Raw genomic sequence first — 21,991 nt, 5'->3', positions numbered from 1 at the left:
GCAGGGGATAATGGGTGGGGTGGTTGACTTGTAATAGGGGATAGTTTGACTGGTTGGAGGGGGTGGGGGGCGTGTAGTGACTATTTAATTGGTTGGAGTGAGATGTAAAGATTATTATTGGTTGTAGGGATTAGATGCACAGACCATGATTGGTTGAGGAGCATTGGGGATGAAAAGACCACGATTGGTTGTTGGGAAGGGGATGTAACTGTGATTGGTTCGGGAAGAAGATACAAAGCCCTTGGCTGTCTTTCGGAAGGAAGTCCATGATTGGTTGGTTGTAGTATTTTGTATAGAGCAGGTAAGTTCTACAAAGTATGAGTGGTTGATGGAGGTGTGAATTTGTTTTTGTTTACATTGTATTCTTTTTGAGAAAGAACTTTATGATAAAGTGCACAAAAGTGCTGTACAACCTATTGAACAAAATATATTGCAAGAAACACATAACAAAAGAACACAAATATTCCCTAAATGTAACCTTTTAACTGAAAAACATTATTACCGAAAGTCTAAAAAAGAACTTTAAGTTAAGAAATCTAAAACTACTAAAAAATATTTCATAATGAAGCTTTAAGCTTCTTTCTAGATGAAGTGTTGGGAGTGGTTTACAAACTGCGTGGACAGGGGAAGGCGCTCTTGGGGGTAGTGGTACTTCAGAGCTGAGGCTTGGCAAGATGGAGACAAACTTTTGTGAGAAAACTTTATATCTACTACAGAACCTCTGTAGGAACAAGGGCCAGACAATCATTTATTTTCTTTTGTGACACTTCCTGTGATCAAATGTCTTTGCCAGCTCTACTAGTTTGGCAAACACATGACTGATTGGATTTGGGGGCGTCTAGGGGCTGTGACTGGTTTCAGAGGTGGGTTTTTAACGAATGACAAGTTTGTGTGAAGGTATGTGAAGAGACCATAGATGGTTTTGGGGGCGGGGGACTTCTTTTGTGAGGTGCGAGTGACTCAAGATCTCAGCCCATTGGGTATTAGGAAGAAGGATACAATATTTTTATACAGGCATAGCACGCAACTGGATTTCCACCACTTTTGGGGATGTCCCCTGCGCTTCTTCTGGCACTGTGACTGAGTCTGCAGCAAGAGTCAGTGGAGAGTGGGCATTGTGGAGGTTTTTCCACTCTGGGTGGTGAGTCCAGGTGATATCTACCTGGAGACCCCTGGAAAGCAAGGATGTCCTACGACATAGAGTGCATTGGCATAGAGTGCAGTGGCATAGTGCACAGTGGTGCAGAGTAGATTGCAGTGATGTAGAGTAGATTGTTTTAGAGTGAAGGTGATGCACAGTACAGTGGAGGTGGTGCAGGGTAGAGTAATGCAGAGTATAGTGGCACACAGTGCTTTGGCGTAGAGTGCAGTAGAGTGGCATAGATTTGAGTGGTGCAGAGTACTTTGTAGTGGCATTGAGTAGAATGCTGCACAGAGCAGTGGCGTAGAGTACAGGGGTGCAAAGTAGATTAGAGTGGCGTATAGTGCAGTGACATAGAGCGCAATGGTGTAGAGTGGCGTAGTTTGCTGTGGCATAGAGTACAGTGGTGCAGAGTAGAATATAGTGAAGTAGCGTGCTGTGACATAGAGCGCAATGATGTAGCGTGGGTCAGTGTGCAGTGGCTTAGGATGCTTTGATGTAGAGTGGCGTTGAGTTCAGATCAGACAGTGTACACTTGCAGAGTTAAGTGGCGCAGAGTAGAGTTGTGTAGAGAGCAGGGGTATAGAGTACAGTGGTGCAGAGTAGAATAGAGTGGCATAGAGTATAGTGTGGTGTAGAATGCGGTGGCTTAGAGTGCAGTTTTACAGAGTGGCACTGTGTGGAGTGGTGTAGAGTGCAGTGGCAAAGAGTGCAGTGGTGCATAGTAGAGTATTGTGGGTAGAGTGCATTGGCATAGAGTAGAGTGGCGTGGAGTGAAGTGGCGTATACATGGTGTGGTAGCACACTGCCATTACCGAAAACACATTCAATTGAAATACCCATTACATTTGCACAGACATACAGTTTTACTGATAAAAAGTATGCAGCGCACAAACAATAATGTGTGGAAATTTCATCACCTAGTGTATTGATTTGTTTTTATTGCATTCAAATATTTGTTTCCAACACACTTCAGAATTACCAAAACTCATGTGCTTTTCTAATTCTGAAATATCTGCACAGTTCATTCACAGACATTTACATTTTGTTGTGTGCTATAAAAAAAAAATTGTACAGCCTTCCTCAAGCACTCCCCCAGTTGCCAGTTTGATTGCCACATAAATCTTCTCACTTTAAAGTCAAAGAAATAAAAGTAAACACAAAGCTGCCTGGAAGACCGAGTCTGACATTTGATGTCAATCTTTGAATGCACAGCAAATATGACAACATTAGAACAACATTTAAAGGCCAGTTTACTGAAATCCAGTACTGGTGGAAGAATACAGTGAATAGGGTTTGGGCAAGGGAAGGGACAAACGCAAACTGGACAGCCTAAAACAAATAGAGGCAGCAAATTGAAAGCAAGCAAATGTGCGTTACAAGCCACAAAGCCAATGATAAGCAATGGCAGAATGCATTCCCAGCGAAGCTTTCCGAATGTCCCCAAGATGTTGTTAGCAAACCAGATAGCGCCGCTGTCTTGTAGGCTTCGACCTAAAAGCAGGCTGCTGGGAACAGAGGAGGTGAGAAAATTAATTACATCTCTTTTAATGAACCGAGCAAAGAGGTTGCCAGTATTTGATGAATGTGAGAAAGTCCTTGTTTTAGTTGAAGATGGACAGAGGGCTCGAAATGGGAGAACAATTTATGTATTATCTGATTGTATGTGATAGGAGACGACAAAAAGACCATGCTTGGGATTCAGAAGATCAACTGTATCCCTATTTAGACAGGTTAACGAATTATCGTCTAAGACGTGAGGTATTAAAAGTGAGAATGGGAATAAACCCCTGTTACGTGAACAATAGGGTCACAAAAAATGTCATGATAAATAGTGATGGTAACTGTACTTGTATGTTAGGTTCCTCCTGTGATATTGTACATATTTTATTAGACTGTAGGATGGTTTTAGATATACGAAAGGAGATTTTATGCCCGATATTTAAAAAATACAGGATTATGAAAAGGATGCAAGCTGCTAACCTTTTAGTGGAAACAGCAAACTTAGATATAGCCTGTGCTTTGGGCAAATTCATGACCAAAGTTAGGGTGCCTCTCCAGTGTACAGAGTAATAGGCGCAAGCAGTTCCCTTAATATAAAATGAGACTGCAGTTTTTTAACAGTAATGTATGTATTCTGTGTTTGGAAGGTTTGGATATATATGTATAAAGTATTGTGATTCTAATAATTTTAGGAAGATATTTGATTAGTACCTAAAGGAGCCGTGTTATCTTTCATGTAATGATCATGTGTCGCATTTCTATGATTGTATCATGTTATGGGTTTTTAAAAAGTTTTACAAAATGTAAAGTGTATACTTTTATGGTTGTAACACACCAAATAAAGTTTTTTTAATGACTGACTGACAAAAAGACCATGATGTAACTAATCTAGGTAGGATAGAGGGTTAAGTGGCCGGGATCCAACTTTGTGGAACTGACAAGGGATGGTGCACCAGGAAGCAGAGAATAATTACCTGGATAGATAGCATGCAAATCTCACCTGATTTACGCATGTGAAATATCGGGAAGAGAGGTGTCAGCATATCCTGATTGGTGACTGTGTCCAGTGGAGTGGGAGCAAGAGGAATTGAGACTGAAGAGACGAGAAAGCTGGATACATATGTGAGGCCTGTCTCACTAGCATGGACCTGGCGAAAGTCTGACTGAGTTAGCAAGGCTGTGAGAACATGGGTAGTTGCAAACTGGTTGAACCGCAGTTGTATTAGAGTTTCGGAAAAGTAGCAGAATTAAGAAACAGGTAGTTGGTTAGGGAGAAGTACTAGTTGTTTTTAGGTTTTGCCTGCACAGAGCATGGGCTGTGCATGCAAAATCTTTTATAAACAAAAAAAAATCTTAAAAGGGGCTTATTGCTGATCAATTATTTACCATTTGTTGTCTTTCTTGTCGCTCTCGTTTCTTTGTTTTTCACAGGTTACTGTGTGCAATTTTCGGTCTCCATTCTGTGTTTTTTCTGCAGCATAAACCAAGTACCTCTTCCTTTTCAAGTGGTAATTAGCTGCTTTTGTTCCTTGAGCTACTTTTGTCCCCCCCACCTCTTCCGCTGTACATTGTCCCACCCCCCATCCCTCATGTTGCTTGCTATACTGCCAACACCCCCACGCTGTTCGTTTTATTTTTTTAACATGTTGTAACATGGTTTAAAGGAAAAAATGGCTGATGCTTTCAACGTTGGCTGCATTATGGCGCTTTTTTTTTACCCACAAGTGGCCCTACGCTTGCTGTCCGTTGCCCCGGCACTTCTTCCCTCCTCCCGCTGACCATCTTCCCTCACTCCTCCACCCTCCGCCCTCATGTTACTTGATATTTGATATTTATTGTCATTTGTAAAGCGCTGGCTTTCGCTCCGGAGGGAGCATCTTGGCGCTGAGCACACAGAAAGTCGTCTATGGGGAGCATGGATCAAATGGCTGCGAGAACTGAAGAGTCGGACTGAGTATAAATCCAAGTTTTCAGGGATTTCCTAAATAGGCTTTCGGAGGGGGCGTGCCTCAGGCTGGGGGGAAGGCGGTTCCATGCCTTGGCCGCCAAACGTGTTGCAAGATGGTGTAAAGGAAAACAAGTGCTATGACGCGTTGAACGCTGGCCTCGTTATAGCGCGTTAAAATCTTTTTACCAACCACCCGCCCTCTTTCCGCTGTTCCCCACTGCGCGCGCTCTTCCCGCTTTCCGTTGGCCCACACTCCCCCGCCCTCCTCCCTTGTGTTGTTTGCCACCCTCCCAACTTTCCCTGCGCTGTTTTTTGTTTCTTTTTACATTTTGCACAGCAGCGTGGGCTACTGTGCAACATGGCTGTAAGGAAAAAAACTCTAGATGACACAATCAACACTGGCTGCATCATAGCGTTTAAAAAAAAAACTTAAATCTAGGTTGCACAGCATGTGTAAAAAAAGTGTGACAAATCCAGTGGATCTTGTATACGGGAAACAGATTGGCTTAGCCAAAAAAAAAAAAAAAAAAAAATTTAATAACTTCAAACTTTTGGGTAGGAACTTTTATGTCATGTGGTTGGAGACAGGTAAAATAAATAAGAGCTGAATGTGTCTGATGTGGTCCAGGGTCACCTGGCTGAGAAGTCAATGGATCAGTTCTGTGGGAGATTTAAGGGATGGGTAATGAGTGGTGTGCTGCAGCATGGAAGGAAACTGTTAGCCCTGTATTTGTGGTGCATGTTCAGCCCACCCTATTGCCTTCCCTCTCAGTTATCCCAGCCATACTCTGCCAGCCACATTTCATCAGTTCAGATGTATTTATTTCATTGCTCTGAATGCTTCAATCATGTTTGGCTTATTAGGTCGAGCCTGGGCAGCGCATTGCGTTGCTCTGCGAGTCATGCTGTATTAGAGTATGGACTTGAAGGCCCGGCCACACTCCGCCCACATTTGTCATTGGCTTGTGCCATTGTCCTTCGTAAATGCTGGCTTCTGATTCGTTAATAGGCTTGTTGGTCCCTCCTTAGTGCAGCCTTTTCTTCATTTGTAACCTCTCATGAGGACTGGCCCTTTTACTTCGGTTGTTACACGGTATGTCTTATTTAGTCTGTAAGCACTCTTTTCTTTAATGCGTTTTTTCCTACTGCATGCACGACATGCTTTCCTGCTAGATTCAGCGCGCCATGCGCACTTTCACTTTCCAAGCAGCCCAGGACAATGGCGGCCAAGGTCTCGCATTTACAAGAGTTTGAGCTATTGGCATTGTAAATGACAATGCCTTTTACGTATGTGCTAATTATCAAAACAAATAAATAAAAGGCATTATCATTTACAGTGTCAATAGCTTAAACTCTCGCAAACGCGAGACCTATTACATTGCAAATGCTTGTTTTTTTAGCTTCTGCTGATTTATTTGTTTAGTTTTTTCTTTTGTTTTCACGAGCTTCCATTCCGGCAGCTTCTTTGTGCAACTGCATTGACTCGGATACTGTTGACAACCCATTTCCAAACTCTTTTCTTCCGTTGTTCTCTGGGCAGCATGTTCACCCATGCCCGTCACAGACGGAAACTGCCAGACCTGGGCACACTGTCTCTCTTGTTCATGAAGGGGGCGGGACTGCTGGGAGGGGTGGGGGTCTGGGGGTGAGAGTTTAATCAATTGCATTGGAGACCACCTTTGTGTTGGAGACCAACCATATGCTTCATCTTTGCTCCCTTAATTGGATGTAGATGCGAACCCAGGATACTTTTATAATGTTTCTTGGATTCAGTTGATTCCTAAACTTCCGGAGAAGCTGAGAACATCCTGTTCATTCCAGAGGAATCACTGGACTCTCTCTTTGCCAACAGGTTTTATTTTCAGAAATATTGGATTTGACCCTGGTGGGTTAGATTTGTCTTCCACTAGAAGAGTATATCTTCTGTCAACTGATAAAGGGATATTTTTTTTCCTGAAATCTATGACCTCTGCCTAATTGGTAGGTGATGTGGAATCTGTGCTCAGTTTGTAATTCTGATAATAAGTATTTCAAAACAAAGTGTGCTACAGAGACAGATTTCGTATCGGTGCGCTGTACTTTATTCAGTTTACATTGGGAGCCTGTAAAAGCTTTATTTAAGGGCATTAGATGTTTTACTTGACTACAACAGCTGTTTAGATCTTCTGAGAATTATTCTGCAATTGATAAACACATTTTTTTAAAATTTGATTTTTACTAGCAAACAACAACAAGTATTTGCAGTGCAATATGTCTCGCATTTGCGAGAGTTTAAGCTAATGGCATTGTAAATGACAATGCCTTTTATTTATCTGTTTTGATAATTAACATATAAATAAAAGGCATTGTCATTTAAAATGCCAATAGCTCAAACTCTTGTAAATGCGAGACCTATTTCACTTCGAAGAGGCGGCCGCCATTGTCCCGGGCTGCTTGGAAAGTGAAAGCGTGCAAGGCACGCTGAATGTTGCAGGAAAGCATGTAGTGCCTGCAGTAGGAGAAACTCACTAAAGAAAATAGTGCTTACTCACTAAATAAAACATACCGTGTAACAACAGAAGTATAAGGGCCAGTCCTCATTGGAGGGGATCTTTAGCATTGGCCCAAAGTTATTTGGCACCTGCTTGCCAACTTGCCCAGTGCCTTCCTCCCAAGGCTGCAATGCGGGTCGCTGCTTACGCCAATATTCACTTAGACTGGGTTAGTGTCCATGCCACTGCTCCCTTGCCTCAAGGAGTCAAGGGGCCTGATTTACAAAAGTAATCTGAAACAAAGTCCTAACTTTATGACTTTCGGTATTCACAGAAGGCATTTAGGAGTACAAAAGTTAGGATTTTGTCTCAGTTAAACTTACGTTTTGGTCGTAAGTTAAACTTAAGACCAACTTAAGTTTAACTGAGACAAAATCCTAGTCGTAAAGTTAGGATTTTGTCTCAGTTAAACGTACGTTTGTCTTAAGTTTAACTTAAGCCCAAAATTTAAGATTAACTGAGACAAAATCCTAACTTTAGTAGTCCTAAATGCCTTCTGTGAATACCGAAAGTCGTAAAGTTAGGATTTTGTCTCAGATTACTTTTGTGAATCGGGCCCATGGTGTAATTCTCTATATTTTGTAAAAAACTGTGTTGCGTTACAGTGGGTAAAACCAGAAACGGAGTAACTGCTGAAAAGCAAAGAATAAGAGTAAACTAGTGTATATAAAATAGGGCTTGGTCTGCGCCAGATTGTGGGGTCATTGGTATTGTCCATGCTTGTATTTTAGAAATGTCTTCTGAATGAAGATCCTACTCGCTCTAAGGGATTCAGCGGTCTTCCTACTTCACACAGCCATGTGGAGGCTCCGCTGAAGCGACAAACCGCTGCTAGCGTCAGCACCTCACGCACTGCACCGAACCAGCGAAGAGGCTTGGAGCTTCTGTACTGACCATGCCAAACTCCAGTGCTCCAGGCGGTGCACCTGGGCATAACCCTGTTTGAAATAATTTGAATTTTGATAGATTTCTCCATGACACTAAGTGCAAGAGCAGTTTCACACTATTTGACTAGTTCTTTCAGTTCAGTGGGCTAAAAACTGTTTATTTACAAAGTAAATGATTTCAGTCTTTGTGTAGGATACGTAGACTATGCTTATGTTTGAATAGTGGAAGATCAAATCCACTACTATGTTCTTCATTGAGGTTCCGTCCAGTGGCCGTGTTATGCATACAGCGCAGTATCCCTGTTTGCCCCAAGGCGCATCTTACAAAAGGTGCACTGGGCGCAAAGAGGGACAGTGTGCCCTATTACGCAGAATGCGCTGCCCCGTGGCAGCTGTGAACTGGGGCTGCAATGGGGCAGTGCATGCAAATGAAATACGGAGTGGCTGCTTCAGAGCCACTCTGTGTATCACAGTGCAGGTGGCAACCCGCCTGCACTTTGAAGAGGGGAGAGAGCCCCTTGCAGTCGGGTGCAGTAACTGACGTCATCCATCTGCAGGGGGATGTCTGCGGGGTCCATGGTACCCAAGTTCTGAGATCCAGAGGGCTTTCTTTAGGAGGCGCACTGCAGTGAAGGCATGTTTGCCTCTGTGTCCACCTCCTCACTTGGCCACTGGATTCAAGATAGCCTGGCTGATGAGGATTATGAATCCGAAACCGGTCCCAGGATGCTTGTTTCCGGTCCAGGGAAGACATGGCTTGGCAGTTCGGGCTGGACTGTTTCCATGAGGCACAGGGTCAGACTGATTTGCATATGGCCATGTCTGAACTGGGGTGGCCGAGTGAGCTAAAGAATGGTGATGGATTAAACCCAGATCAGTTGACTGGGGGTGAGTGTTTGATTTGCTCAAACGCTCCGTCGATCATCCCCTTTTGTATCACCTCCATAATACGGCACTGGGGCAGAGGCAAAGAGATTCTCGCATTTGCATGGACGCCCCAATACAAATGTGGGACCACTCTCTCACGATAGCTCTGATGCTAAATGTGTCCTAGCGCTATCAGTATTACAGAAAGGGACACACAAGCACCTTTGGTCTATCCATTGTCTTCAAAGCGGGTGCACATGCTTGATGCGCCCACCGGGGCACAATGTATAATACGACCCTACTGCAATGCTACACTCTTCCTGTGTAACTTGTGGCCCGGTAGGAGGCATGTCAAGGGAAACCTTTTTAATTTCTCTTCTTTCTTGACCACCATGAAATCCGCCTTTGTTGATTGTTTTCAATGTATTAACTATCCTTTAATGTAGCCATTTGTACTATAGTTACCTGGACCACAGACTAGCTGTGAATGTGGAAGGACCCAGAAACATCTTATCACAGTTTGCTTTAGGGCAATTCCATTCCTAGATAAAGCATTCATTGTCTTGTTTTGGATATTCTGCACCATCGTTTGATGGGGTTTGGCTTGTGCTCCTTGACTGCTGTTCCTCTCCTCATTCACCCCATTCTCCTTGGAGAGACACTTAGGGGCGGTTTATGATGTCCGTTGGAAAGACTCCGACTGCTAGTTTGAAGCTTTCTGACCGCGGTCGGAGGCTTTCCGACCGATACTGTCGGTTTGTGGTCTGACTGCCCGATTACGATGTCGGCCTTCGGAACGTAAACTAGTCGGTCATTCCGACGCAGTTCTTACCAGATCTCAGAGTATTCAGGCAGGTCTGAACCGCACCGCAAACCCCTATGGATGGCATTTCCGCCGCCGGGATTACCATGCCGGTTTGCCACTGGCGGCCTTTCTGACATGGAAAAGCTGTCGGAAAGTGACTTTGGGGGCCCCCAGCAGGGCCACCTTGCCTCCGCAGCCTACGGTTGGTGGTCGAGTGGATACCTAGGATACCCCCTGTAAAACCCTGCACTGTGTGGCAGGCACCATTGGGTGCCTGCCACATGGTGCAGGGTTTTACATACACACACATTTCTCTACAGTAGCCTGTATTACGACTGGTTTACGGCTGTAATACAAGCGCCCATAGAAAAAAGTGAGTATGCGACCGAACAGTATTTAGTTGCATCGTAATCAGGTGGTCGGAACCACCGACCGAAGGCCGAGACGGTGTCGGTCAGAGGCAACGCCGACCGACATCGTAATAAGCCCCTTAATCTGAATCCCTCCCTCCCATCTTTTTTCTTGGAGCCCCCAGGGATGTGTTCTTGGTCCCTTTCTGCATTCCAAGATTCCTCCTCCTCACTTCTGATAGTTTTACTCTTAGCTTTCTTTCTCCCTTTTAGGCAGATGACTCACAGCTCCATTTCTCTTCTTCTTCTTGCCCACTCCTACTATTTAGGAGCATTTCCTTTCTTGACTGTCACCGGTGAAGACTTCGACAGCAGCCCACTACCACTGTATCCGCGGTGCTTTCCACCGCCCCTGCATGCGTATGCATCCTTTTCTTTCCTTATGTTCCCTTCCATCTCACTACTTTCTTGTACCTGAAACTTCAGGTTTGTTATTCGTTCTTATCTTACCTTTTCCACCACTATACGTTTGCATTCGATCTTTGTACCTCACTTTCTGTTCACTTGTGTATCCTTTTTTAAATACATTTGCTCTCCTACTTTGAAATGCTGCAGAATTCACAGATTTGCACCCATGTGTGTTGTATCCTTTCTGTCATATGTTAAGTTCCACTACCTGTCACACATCACTTCTATCTGCAATTCTTGTCTGTCTTCAAGGACTGGCACCTCAAATTCTGACTATGGTCTGTCTCTATCCCCATCCTCAGTCATGAACACCCTCTTCTTTAGGGCAGGATGATCTTTACCCATTATAATGACTTTTTCCTAAGTTTGCTCTTATTTCATCTTGTTCCAGAACTTTGATATTGCCTTCCTCTCTCTCTTCACTCATTGACCCTTGTTACAGACCAAAAGTTCCACACCTGTGCCCTATGCTTCTGTTGTCTTTTTAGCTTTCTGCATGGGCCTTACTTTTATCAGTTTCTTAAATGTGAGGTTATGTACATATTCATGTATTTAAGAGGTAGGCCCTGTTGAGAATGCTAGTGTTGGTGCATTCTGACACTTTGAGGCAAATGCCTTATAGTCCACCTCTAGTAAGTGCTGAACGTGTCCGACTGTGCCCTCCTGCGTTTGAGTCTTGCCTATCCCAGCCAGAACACATCCTCTCTGCAACAGTCCGCAGTCACTCCTCCAAAAGTGAACGTAAAGTGTTGGCTGGATCGGTGTGGATGCAAGCTTCTCTGTGTGGATGCAAGCTTCTCCATCAACTTCCAGCGCGCGAAGCTGCAGCAACAAGTTTACTGTGACATCACCAGAGCACATCTCTTCCTCTGCAGCTCAAGCCCCAACTTTTCCCAATGACCTTCCCAGCTATACGACATAGTGCAGGGCTTGTCTGCTGTCACGCTTAGCTTCAGGGTTAAGGTTGCTGGGACCTAACTCGAGCACCTCTATGTCCACCAATAGCATCTTTCAACGCTTCACATATAATATACACTTTATGCACCTGTTCTACTCGCTCGAGGTCTCCCTTGCTAATGGTCTGGATAGAGAACAGCGATACAGTACCATACAAATGATAGCAGCTCCTTTACAAATGCCAATTATTTCCGGCAACATGGTTCCTTGTCCTTTCCCGCCTTCACCATTGTTATTGGGGTTCATGTGGTCTTTCTCTCGCCTTTTGTTTTCATCATCATCTCTGTCCCCTGATTCAATGCTCTGAGGATTCCTTCCAAGTCTGTCCAGGTGACACTCCTCACACTCAACAAATAAGTACGACAAGCTGCCTTCCCTGACACCTTCAAGGTTTTGATGGTACCAACATTGGTACAGCCAAGTCGAGAGACACGAGCGCCTGTTCCTTGAGCCGAAGCATGGTCGGTCTAAACTCAGCTCTTAATCCTTACAGTTAAACTACTGGGATCATCTTACGTCCCCACAATATCAGCATGGAGTATTGGTTTTGAGTTTGTTACGGAACCGTCCTTTCCAATACATGTAATAAGCACATTCTCGAAATCGGGTTTCTTCAACTTGAATGGTCAGACCATATCTGTATCTAAAGCGCCTAAGAGGATACTCTAGCTGGGCGTGGGAAATATTTTGGCTAGTGGTACAGATGTCCAAGTCAATTCCTGGAATTATTTAATATAACAAACTCATTTCTGGGCTTTCCTTCAGATCTACAGTTGTGAACAAGGCTGCAGTAAGCAATTCCAAGAAATACTACCAGGTCTTCCGCGCTTACCGAATCCTGCTCAAAACAGCCGATGGTGGAAGCCATGTTGATTTCCAAGGTGCTGAGACTCCTTCTCAAGCGCCTTGGAGAGCAAGGCTCTGCCTTTACCTTCCTTAGCAGTGCAGGTGTGTTTAACTCGCCCACTCACGTCCCAAATCACGAGGGCTCAGCATAGGAAAAAACACTTGTAGTGTTGGACATGAAACTGTGGGTGGTCTTCCCAGTAGATGCTTTGCAGACTATATCTTCCTTTTAACAGTTGGCTTAAAATGTTTCATTATGAGATCTATCCACTTTTGACCTACTCCTCGTTGGCGGGTGACCAGCAGTAGGATCTGATGGCTTTGTAGTGGTCGCTACAGCTGCCATCCCACTAACCTACTCGGCCAATCACCAAATATATATTTTAATCTCAGCTCTTTGGGATCACTACCAAGTTCACTCAGTCTCTTCACTAACTTTTTCTTGTTCTAAAGTGCATGCAGCTTAATCTTTTAGAAGAAACTATACACAACTATATACTATAGTGCGATGCACCCACATCGGTGTGTCGCAAAGCCTAGCGTTCTCCCTAACAAACCTCTCCTGGGTACATATCTCCTGGGTACATATCTCCTGGGTACATAGCCTCATGCAGTGCACCTGCCCAGTCGAAAGAAACTACCCCCTTCTCAATCTCAGACCCTAACTCTTACTAAGAAACTTTTTCTATCAATAGAGAGTTACCCAATGTGCATAAAGTCTTCTGCATACCTCTCTCATGCCCATCCCATTGCCAGCTCATTATACTGCAAATTCAACTGTTTTCAACATTATTATCCTTTCCATGACCGGAGGAGCCTGTGTTTGGGACATCAGGATGTGCATTTAAAGTACTGGGCCCCAAGCGAATGTTCCTTTTTTTGCTGGAGGTTGGGGGCGGTGGCTCGGAAGACAGAATTATTTTCATGGTTAAGCGTTTTGTTCTCAATGTCTGTGTGGTTACGACATCTTTATTTGTAGGGCAGCTTCTTAAACCACAAGTTAATGTGTTCCTTCTTGTCGAAATTTGCATTTCCTGCACCATGGCAACTTCGTTTTCTTACTTTGATTTCTTTAAAAAGCTTGCAGTTTTACTTCATTCTTTTGTTAAAAATGTTAATATATTTCCCTCTTAAACAGGCTCTCTTCCCCTTTCTATTCATATAGTTGTTAAAGAAAAGAATGGCCATCATTAATTGAGACGTGCTAGTGGCGACTGCCGCTGGCTGGTGACGCAGGCTCAAAGCTCCCTTAATTCCTCAATTCTTTAACTCCTCAGAACTATTGACTTAATCAGTTGTTCATTTGATCCCCAATGCTGAACGGATTCTCTCTTGTTCTCTTTCTATACTTTAGAGTTTGTTATCGCGACTATTCAAGTTCTGATAGTGGCCACTTGGTGACATGTCGGCAGAACAAAAACCTTTTAAAATAAAAAACAAACATATTTAAGCCCTTGAATTCTGTTTCAGATGAGGTCCAGCCCTCAGGTCTGATGAGAAGAATGTGAACATGAGGAGGCTCCTCAAAGTGCATCCTCCTCTCAGACAAGTGTGTTACCTTTGTCCCCCTTCACATTCTTTTCCAGATGTTCAGATTGTGAGAAACCTGTATTAAACCCAGGTCTCTAGCATCCAAGGTTAGTCTGTCTGATTCTAAGATACTAAGATATTGGCACCCTCAGAGCTCATCAAATCTTTGTACCCAGTAATCTTCTTAAAAGTAGTCCTCAGATCTTACACCGCACGTACCACACTAGAACTACGCTGCACAAAATGGGGAGAGCACAGCATCCATTTTGCCTCAGAGGGTGTGGGGAGGAGGGATCCTTTTTTCACACACTATGGGACAGCCCAGCACTTACAGAATATTGGCGGGCAGTTCTTCGAACAATGTCCCAGGAACTGGGAGTATCACTTCTGCCGGAACCGCGCAGGTGCCTCCTAAACGTGTGGGAACCGAACGATTTGGCACGTCCTGGGCAAGCGTGGGCCACGCTGGGACTTATAGTAGCGAAACGTAATATAGCGCAGAAATGGGGGGCGGTGGAGCTGCCTTTGCTGGAGAACTGGTGTAGGGACATGGACCTTTATATGCTAACAGAGAGGACAGTCTACATAAATCGTAAGTGCCCTCGGAAATAGACCAAAATATGGGCAGCATGGAATGTATACCGGGGGGATATCTGTGATCCAATACCAGACTCTGATGGGGACAGTGCGGAAGATGAACCTGGGGTGGAGTAGAGTGACTGTTATAAGCAGCTTGCCCAGGGCTGTGTTTGTTGATATCCTATTGCATGAGAGGTCGAAGCTGGATAAGTGTCAAGGGTCATGTAACCTAACTGTACCGTATACTTATGAACGTACTGTGGTTTGTGCTGATGTTTTGAATGAAAATATTAAAAACAGTAAAAAAAAAAAAAGTAGTCCTCAACTTAAGAAGAACTTGCCATTAAAATGTCCACTTAAATGCCTCTGGATGCCCAGAAGTACTTAACTCGTAAATGCAAAGTATACAGTCACGCGTATATGCATGTACCCAAGATCTTCGGTGACATCAACAGCTGAATTCCAAGGTTGCCGAATACCAAGTCTGCCTACTTTTGATTCCATGTCATGCCTCTTTCATCTACCACCTACTCTTCCTGTCTCCTTTTGTCGCTGCTTTCCCACCTTCCTTGTGCACCTCTCGGATGCCAAGGGCTTGCAGTAGACATTAGCACACGGATGATGCAATGGTGACGTGTGTAGGTATCACTCTTGACTTCTTGACGTTCTGCGCTCTAAACCTTTTAGGTACTTACGTAAGCATGAACCTAGCTCGAGTACAGCCTTGGCTCCAGATGAGGTGTAGGAGTGGGAATAGTTTTCAAAATACTTTTGTATGTTGGGAGCAAAAATATTTCTTGCAGAGTAGACAAACTTTTCACTCTTTGTGCACATTTTTTGTGTGGTAAACGAGACAAAACTATTTTAATTTTAAACAACGTGGTTTGTTTTGCTGCAACCCGTGCCTTCTTTGTTATGGTATACAGATTCAGGGAACGCTCTATCACCTAAGAAGGTATCCTAGCGCTGAGCAGATGTGAGTCGAGCCACACCTACGGCCTAGTGGGACTACTCAAAAAGCTAGGTCTTCATCCCCTTCGGAATTCAAGAAGCGGGGAGGAGACTTGTGTTTAGCGGCAGGTCGTTCCACGCTTTAGGAGTGATGTAGAAGAAGGCTTGACCGCCAGATCTGGTTTTCTATATGCGTGTGATTCATGCAAGTGAGAGTCCAGATAAGTGGAGATGTCTGGAAGGTTTGTGAAAGCAAATGTGACTGTTGAGTTATGCTGGGGCTGTGTTATGCAGTGCCTTCAAAAGTGTGGGTGAGGAGTTTGAATTATGCTCGTTTGTGAATGGGGAACCAGTGAAGCTCTACAGGTGTGGTGTGATGCAAGTACGGTGAGGGAGGTTGAGAGTGATTCTGGCTGCCGAGTTCTGAATGGTCTGCCACCTTCTTTTGAGTTATTTTGTTTAACATCTGTTTATTGAAAACAAGCATATGAAAGACACATGGCGCAGTAAGAACAACAATGATTAGGCATCGTAGGCTAGGCTGATACAGTAAGACACCAGTGTAGAAGTGACCCATCAGGGCAACCTACGCCCCCCCTCCCCCCTCCAAATTATGGTAAACAAATGCAATGGAAAGCATGGGACCCTCCCAAGTCATAAACAACCGGGTTGAAGGACTTAGGCCTAGGGGAGGCATAGGGGAGGAACAAAAGTACAAAAGCTAGTCTAGAGTTCCAGGGGAAGAGAGGGGTAATACCACAGCTACGTATACGGAAAGGTCCTAATGGGCAGCGCCCAAGCTACTATGAAACCCTCACCAGGCGGAGAGAAGATACCACACACTGCGATAATATTAAACAACTTCTACCATATTGGAAAAGAACCACTGGTGAGTTTTTTATTGATCCCGGCAAAGAGGGGGTTCCCACAGTCCAGCTTGCTTATGACCAGGTGTAGGAGAGGACATTGATCTTGTGACAGTAGATGATGCTGGCTCAAGGGATCATGTATGTGTTGATTCTTGAGGGTTGAGCTCAGGGAGGATCCTTGCGGAACCCCCAGATGAGGTTGCTGGCGTCCGAGGTGTACGGTGCCAGGCGACTGACCTGAAATTCACCGTAAAGCCCCTCTTCAGATATAGAGCAACTTTTCGTCCTTTTGCTGCTGTTGCTTCTGATCTGGACATAGCACCTCAACGCTACAGGAGGAAGGTTGGGCACACCTCTGTCCATCTGTTAATATTTACGTAATTCTGTTGGAAACATTTACCTTATTGTCGAGAGTAAAACAGGGCAGAGCAAAGTTTAGCTGGTGGTCTAGATATGACAATACTTCTGATCCAGAAAATTGAGTGGAGCCATTTCAAAGCTGTTATTGGGCTGGGCATAGTCTTGGTCTGCGGTTTACTTTGGAGCATTTTACATCTTTATTTTTTTAACTTCTTTTTATTAATCACTGCTTCCAGCTTATCCAGAACGAGGGACATGCATATACATTTTTCAACATTTAGAACCCACATGCATCCAATGCTTTTAACCCAACATCCCATTACTTGTACTCGGTCTCACTACCTGTGAGCTGAGGTGCTCTCATTTTTAGCAGCAGTATAATTTTTTGCTAACGATAAGACCAGCATCTTAAAACAACAGAGAAACAACGATAATCATAATAGGGAATGTCGATACCCCCCATCCAACTCCACCCCCCTCCCTCTACCCTCGGGCATTTTATATCTAATGTTTAACTTCTGGTCACTTGGTCTCACTGTACTGTTGTATCGTTCTCTCAGAACTATAGTATAGCCTTATAGCCTGCCTTAGCGGGCTATTCTGGCTATTAAAGGCCCTCTCCTTCGGCTCAGGCCTTTAAAAAGGGAGAGGGACTTTAATAGCCGGTATAGCCCTGCTACGAAGGGCTATAAAGCTATTAGAACATTCTACTAGAGGGCAGAATGTTCTAACAAATAAAACAAAGCCTTTAGGGAGCGCGAGGGGATTCAAATCCCCTCCGGCTCCCTGAGGCCTTTATTCACAGCCAGAGCTGTGAACAAAGAAACATTGGAATGTTGGAGCTCCAGGCTTCTACTGGCCATTATAAGCCCGGAGCACTCCATTGTTTTCAATGGAACTCCCAACATTCCAATGTTCTAATAAGACTTCCAGACAATCTAACGTGGGCCTTTGCTCACTCAAGTTAAGCAGCCATTCTCCGAAATTGATGCTGCCACTTTGAATGGAGTATTAGAATTCTCGCTTTGTGATCGTGCAAAAGATGTACAAAACACAAATAATAAATTAAATGCTTGGATAGTCTCCACCTTGGACAGATCAGCTCCTTTATGCGTCATGGGGTCCTATGGTTCCCTCCATTCAGCCCCCCGGTATTCATGTACCCTTTCCAATACTAAATGCCTTTATAAGACCTTGAAGTGGCCTGGTGACTGGGTTATTCGCCAGAATCCGAAGCTACCTGACTCTGCTTTTCTGAGATGGTATTAAAAAGACCTACATGGAGACGCTTTCAATACCCCTAGGTTTCTTGGAAGCAGTAATGGACTGCAAGAAATATACAAAATCGTCGATCAGTTTGCTAACTCTATCTGTGCTCAATTTACCAACTTTTGCAAGTCTTTAGCCTCATTCCTTTAGAGATGAGATCCATCTTCATCACCAGCCTTTCTGTGCTAATTCCCCTTCTAAGACCATTTCCCCCACTACTCCTTCAGCAGATATTCTAGGCATCGCGCTCACCTTGTCTCATTACACACCTTTTATCCACCATGTAAGACTTAAAGCATGGAAACCCTCAAATCAGGTTCTCCAGGCAACCTTTGTCCTCCATCTAATAGCAACACCGCGTCCCCTGCATGGTGTCCCTTAGTTCATTCTTACTTTAAAGCGGGCCTGCTCCCTACAATCTGATAAAAGGCCTGCATTCTCCCTCTGTTGAAGAAGACTACTCTGGACAATATGGTCTTAAGCAACCATAGAGCAGCATCTCTGTTGACCTTCAGCGTCAAGCATGCCAAGAAGAGATTAACACACACAGGTCTATGGGTTTATTTCAAACAATTCATCACTTCATGCAGCAAAGTCTGGTTTCTGATTGCTGTACAAGATACAAGTTGCTCTACCTGCTGGCCAAAATAAATTGCGAATGATTCTGCATCGGGGTGCCGTTGCTGTGCTTGTCCTCCTTGACCCTTCCATGTCCTTTGACACCATGTGCCATGCCACTCTAGGGTCAAGGATGGGAGGATGAGAGGGAAGGAATCCTTGATTTACGTGACTGTTGTGCGAGTAATGGGCTTTGGTCGTGGCAAGTACTTAACTTGTAAAATAAAAAAATAAAAGTGCCAAGGACTTCGCCAAGATGGTACTGTAGCTTGCACCAGCCATTGCTCCTGCCAGCGCTGCCAGTTATATGACCTATGCAACTACTAACCATCACACTCCTCCAAGTGTAACCATTCAGACAATTTCAAGCCACTCTTAGCTATAAGAAGGGCTTAGGTTGCAGGTAATACTAATTTTTAATGTATATTAAACTATTAAATAACTGTTGCGCTCATTTTGAAAATAGTCAAACAGCGCCACCATGTGGTAGACAGTGACAAGTGCCGGTGTTGTCAACTAAGTGCCTGTACCGATCACCGAAAACCACCAGCTCAAATTAAGCCACGGTCGTTGCAATAACTTAATTCATTGCATTAGGCTGTATAGTCGCGCGTAGTTTCTTGTGAATAGCAATGGTTTTTCGGTTTTAATTTTTAACCATATATGCACTTTAAACATTTTAAACATACTTTGCGGCGATTTGACCAAAGCTAATCATAACTTCACTTTAACCTTTGCTGTTTTTCCTGTGAACACAAACTCACATACATAGAAACCCACATGCCAAAACAGGCAGCATTCATTAATGGAGTTGCAAAAACATCAGCGGTCAGTGTTTGTAACAACCCTCTAGTTTTTGGCCTGTGCTGAGGTTGCCTGTAGTTGCTTGTAGTGGGTGTCCTCTCTGGGGGTGTTTTTAGCACTGAGACACCAGATTGGGGGTACATCTCTCTTTCCTTAACGGTTCCCTTTCTCTCCTGCAGCGATGGACCCCTCGGTCACTCTCTGGCAGTTTCTCCTTCAGCTTCTGGAGGAGCAGAGCAACGAGCACCTCATTTCCTGGACGTCCAACGACGGCGAGTTCAAGCTGGTGGATGCCGAGGAGGTGGCCCGCCTCTGGGGACTACGCAAGAACAAGACCAACATGAACTATGACAAGCTGAGCCGGGCCCTGCGCTACTACTATGATAAGGTATTATGAGCACCCTATGGCGTGCGCGTTTCATGCTCCGCGTACCTGGTCCTTCTCGTGCTCCGCGTCCCTTGTCTTTCTCGTGCACCGCGTACCTGGTCCTTCTCATGCTCCTCTTGTCTATATCCCTACAGATGCTGCTCTCTGTCCAATCACTTTCACCCAGATTCATCATTGTCCCGTTTTGCGAGTCCTTAATAGCGATTATTAAGGAATCGCTATTAAGGACTTGCAAAACGGGATTCATGTAGAAATCGCAAAAAAAATTGCGATTCCTACAGCGTCCTTATTTGCGATTAGCAAATTGCTAATCGCAAATAAGGAATAACTCCCCATTCATTCCTATGGGCCTAAGCTCATAGGAATGAATGGGGAGTTATTCCTTATTTGCGATTAGCAATTTGCTAATCGCAAATAAGGATGCGATTTCAAGGGTGCCAGGGGTGTCCAAAGGACACCCTGTAGCACCCCTGAAATGAAAATGTAGACTGATGTTGCGCACACACATGTCCAAAGGACATGTGTGTGTGTGTAACATACAACTTAGAAAAATGCACTAAAGTGCATTTTTCAAGGTTTTCGCTATTTACCACGAAGTCCGACTTCGCGGTAAATAGCGGCCAAAAATTGTGAATTCGCAAATTTAAAATGATTAATGAATTTCATTTAAGGAATCTCAAATAGAGATTCCTTAAATGCAATTCCTCGCAATTTTGCGATTTGCTATTAGCGATTTTTGCATTTGGGATGATGAATCCCAAATGCAAAAATTGCGCTCGCAAAGGGCCAGATTCTCAGAATCTGGCCCTTTGCGAGCCGGATTTCCTTTCATGAATCTGGCTGTTTATCCCTTTACCTCCATACCCTGGTCTCCTTCTAGCCTCCAACATTTATCTGATGGTTTTCTGGCTCTAGAGCACTTTGCCAGAGAGGCTGGTGACAACATCTGGAATTGTCCAAGTGAACAACGTCAATATGGCGAACCACTGCTGTATGAAGCAAGAAGGTCATCCACCGATGTACTTAAATTGTTTCATACAGGGCTGTTTCTCCAGCAGGAAAATTGCTTCTAATAATCCACATAAAGTTTTTCATTAAAGTTCTGGTTGTGCCAGAAATGTTTCAGGTGGGTGGGATTCAAGGAAGCTCTCTCTTGTGCCAGACTTTTATGAATGAATCCTCAGTGTTGTGGAAGTCCAAAGGGGTAGAAAAAAAGGTTTTTTTTTTTTCACGAGTGCTAAATAAAAAGCATTAGTCGCAGAATAAAAAAAAAGAAAAATTTACAAAACTGTTGGCTGTTTTGCTCCAGTGTTTTTTGTTCCTTGGTATTTCTAAAAAAAATGTGGGTCTGGATCTGCAGAATGAAAGGGGCACAGCCATCGAGTGTTTGTTTTCAAAATAAAAATGGACTGCACCATAATAAGTTTAAATTGTTCCAAAATCAGTGAGCTCCTTTTGCAGCACAATAAGACCTGTTGGCACTTTAAAAACACATCTGTCTCGTGTACGTACGCCGAATCAGTATGCCAGGATACATTAATTCCGAGTCAGTGCCATGCAATAGTGCCCCACTGTTCCTATGCTTGTAACGGTGCCATCCGATGTACCATTGACAAGAATTCACAGGATGTATAAAGCCACACAGTGGATTTCTGTAAATGCACAGTAGTATGTACAGCTACACAATAGATTTCTTTGAAGGGTTAGGGGTTTGCAAGACCCAACAGTGCATTTCTGAAAGTGCACAGGATTTTTGTAAGACTGGGCAATTCAGTTTTATCCATGAACTAGCAACCCGTCCCGACGTTGTCCGGGTATGAATTGCTGCCGGCCAGTAGTATATTGTTTTGTAGGATTTCGTTTTGATAGCATTTCTTATCTGTGACAGGCCTGTGAAACGCTCCGATTCACAGTGCACTGCTGATGCACTTAAGAGTGCGCGTTCAGTAGTGTGTGAACTCGAGTTTCCCTACTTTATTTTTCCTTGCAATATTATATAGCGCAAACTCGACAACATGGCATGAGCACAATTTACATTACAGAAGAACACATTCATTTGTGGTAGGCACGGGGAGACAAAGCGATTTGCCTGGAATCACAGGATGTTGAGCTGATGCAGAGATTCAAACGTAGCTCCCCTGCTCTAAAGTTTGCAATTCTAGAACTTGTGGCGGACGTGTGTCTAAAAGTGTATGTCGATGCTGGCCATCAATGAGAGAGACCTGTGCATTTTTCAAATGAGTGGTGAAAAAATATGAGTATGTTGCTGGAGATGTGGGCCGCCGTGCCACCAATGTACTTACCGGGGGAGGGTAAACAC

At 44.1% G+C, this 21,991-nt stretch overlaps 1 protein-coding gene across 1 annotated transcript in view; it reads left to right on the top strand.

The window, feature by feature from the left end:
• ELK1 (ETS transcription factor ELK1) overlaps nt 1-21,991 on the top strand; it is a 171,177-nt gene that overhangs the window by 21,674 nt on the left and 127,512 nt on the right. The window contains exon 2 of the mRNA XM_078664780.1: nt 19,463-19,671. Within this exon, the coding sequence (XP_078520906.1) occupies nt 19,463-19,671 (209 nt within the window). The remainder of the gene's footprint in view (nt 1-19,462; nt 19,672-21,991) is intronic.

The sequence above is a fragment of the Lissotriton helveticus genome, chromosome 10 (assembly GCF_964261635.1).
Source record: "Lissotriton helveticus chromosome 10, aLisHel1.1, whole genome shotgun sequence".
Taxonomy (NCBI): Eukaryota; Metazoa; Chordata; class Amphibia; order Caudata; family Salamandridae; genus Lissotriton; species Lissotriton helveticus.
Note: the sequence above shows the minus strand (reverse complement) of the source record. Positions and strands in the feature narration are given on the sequence as shown.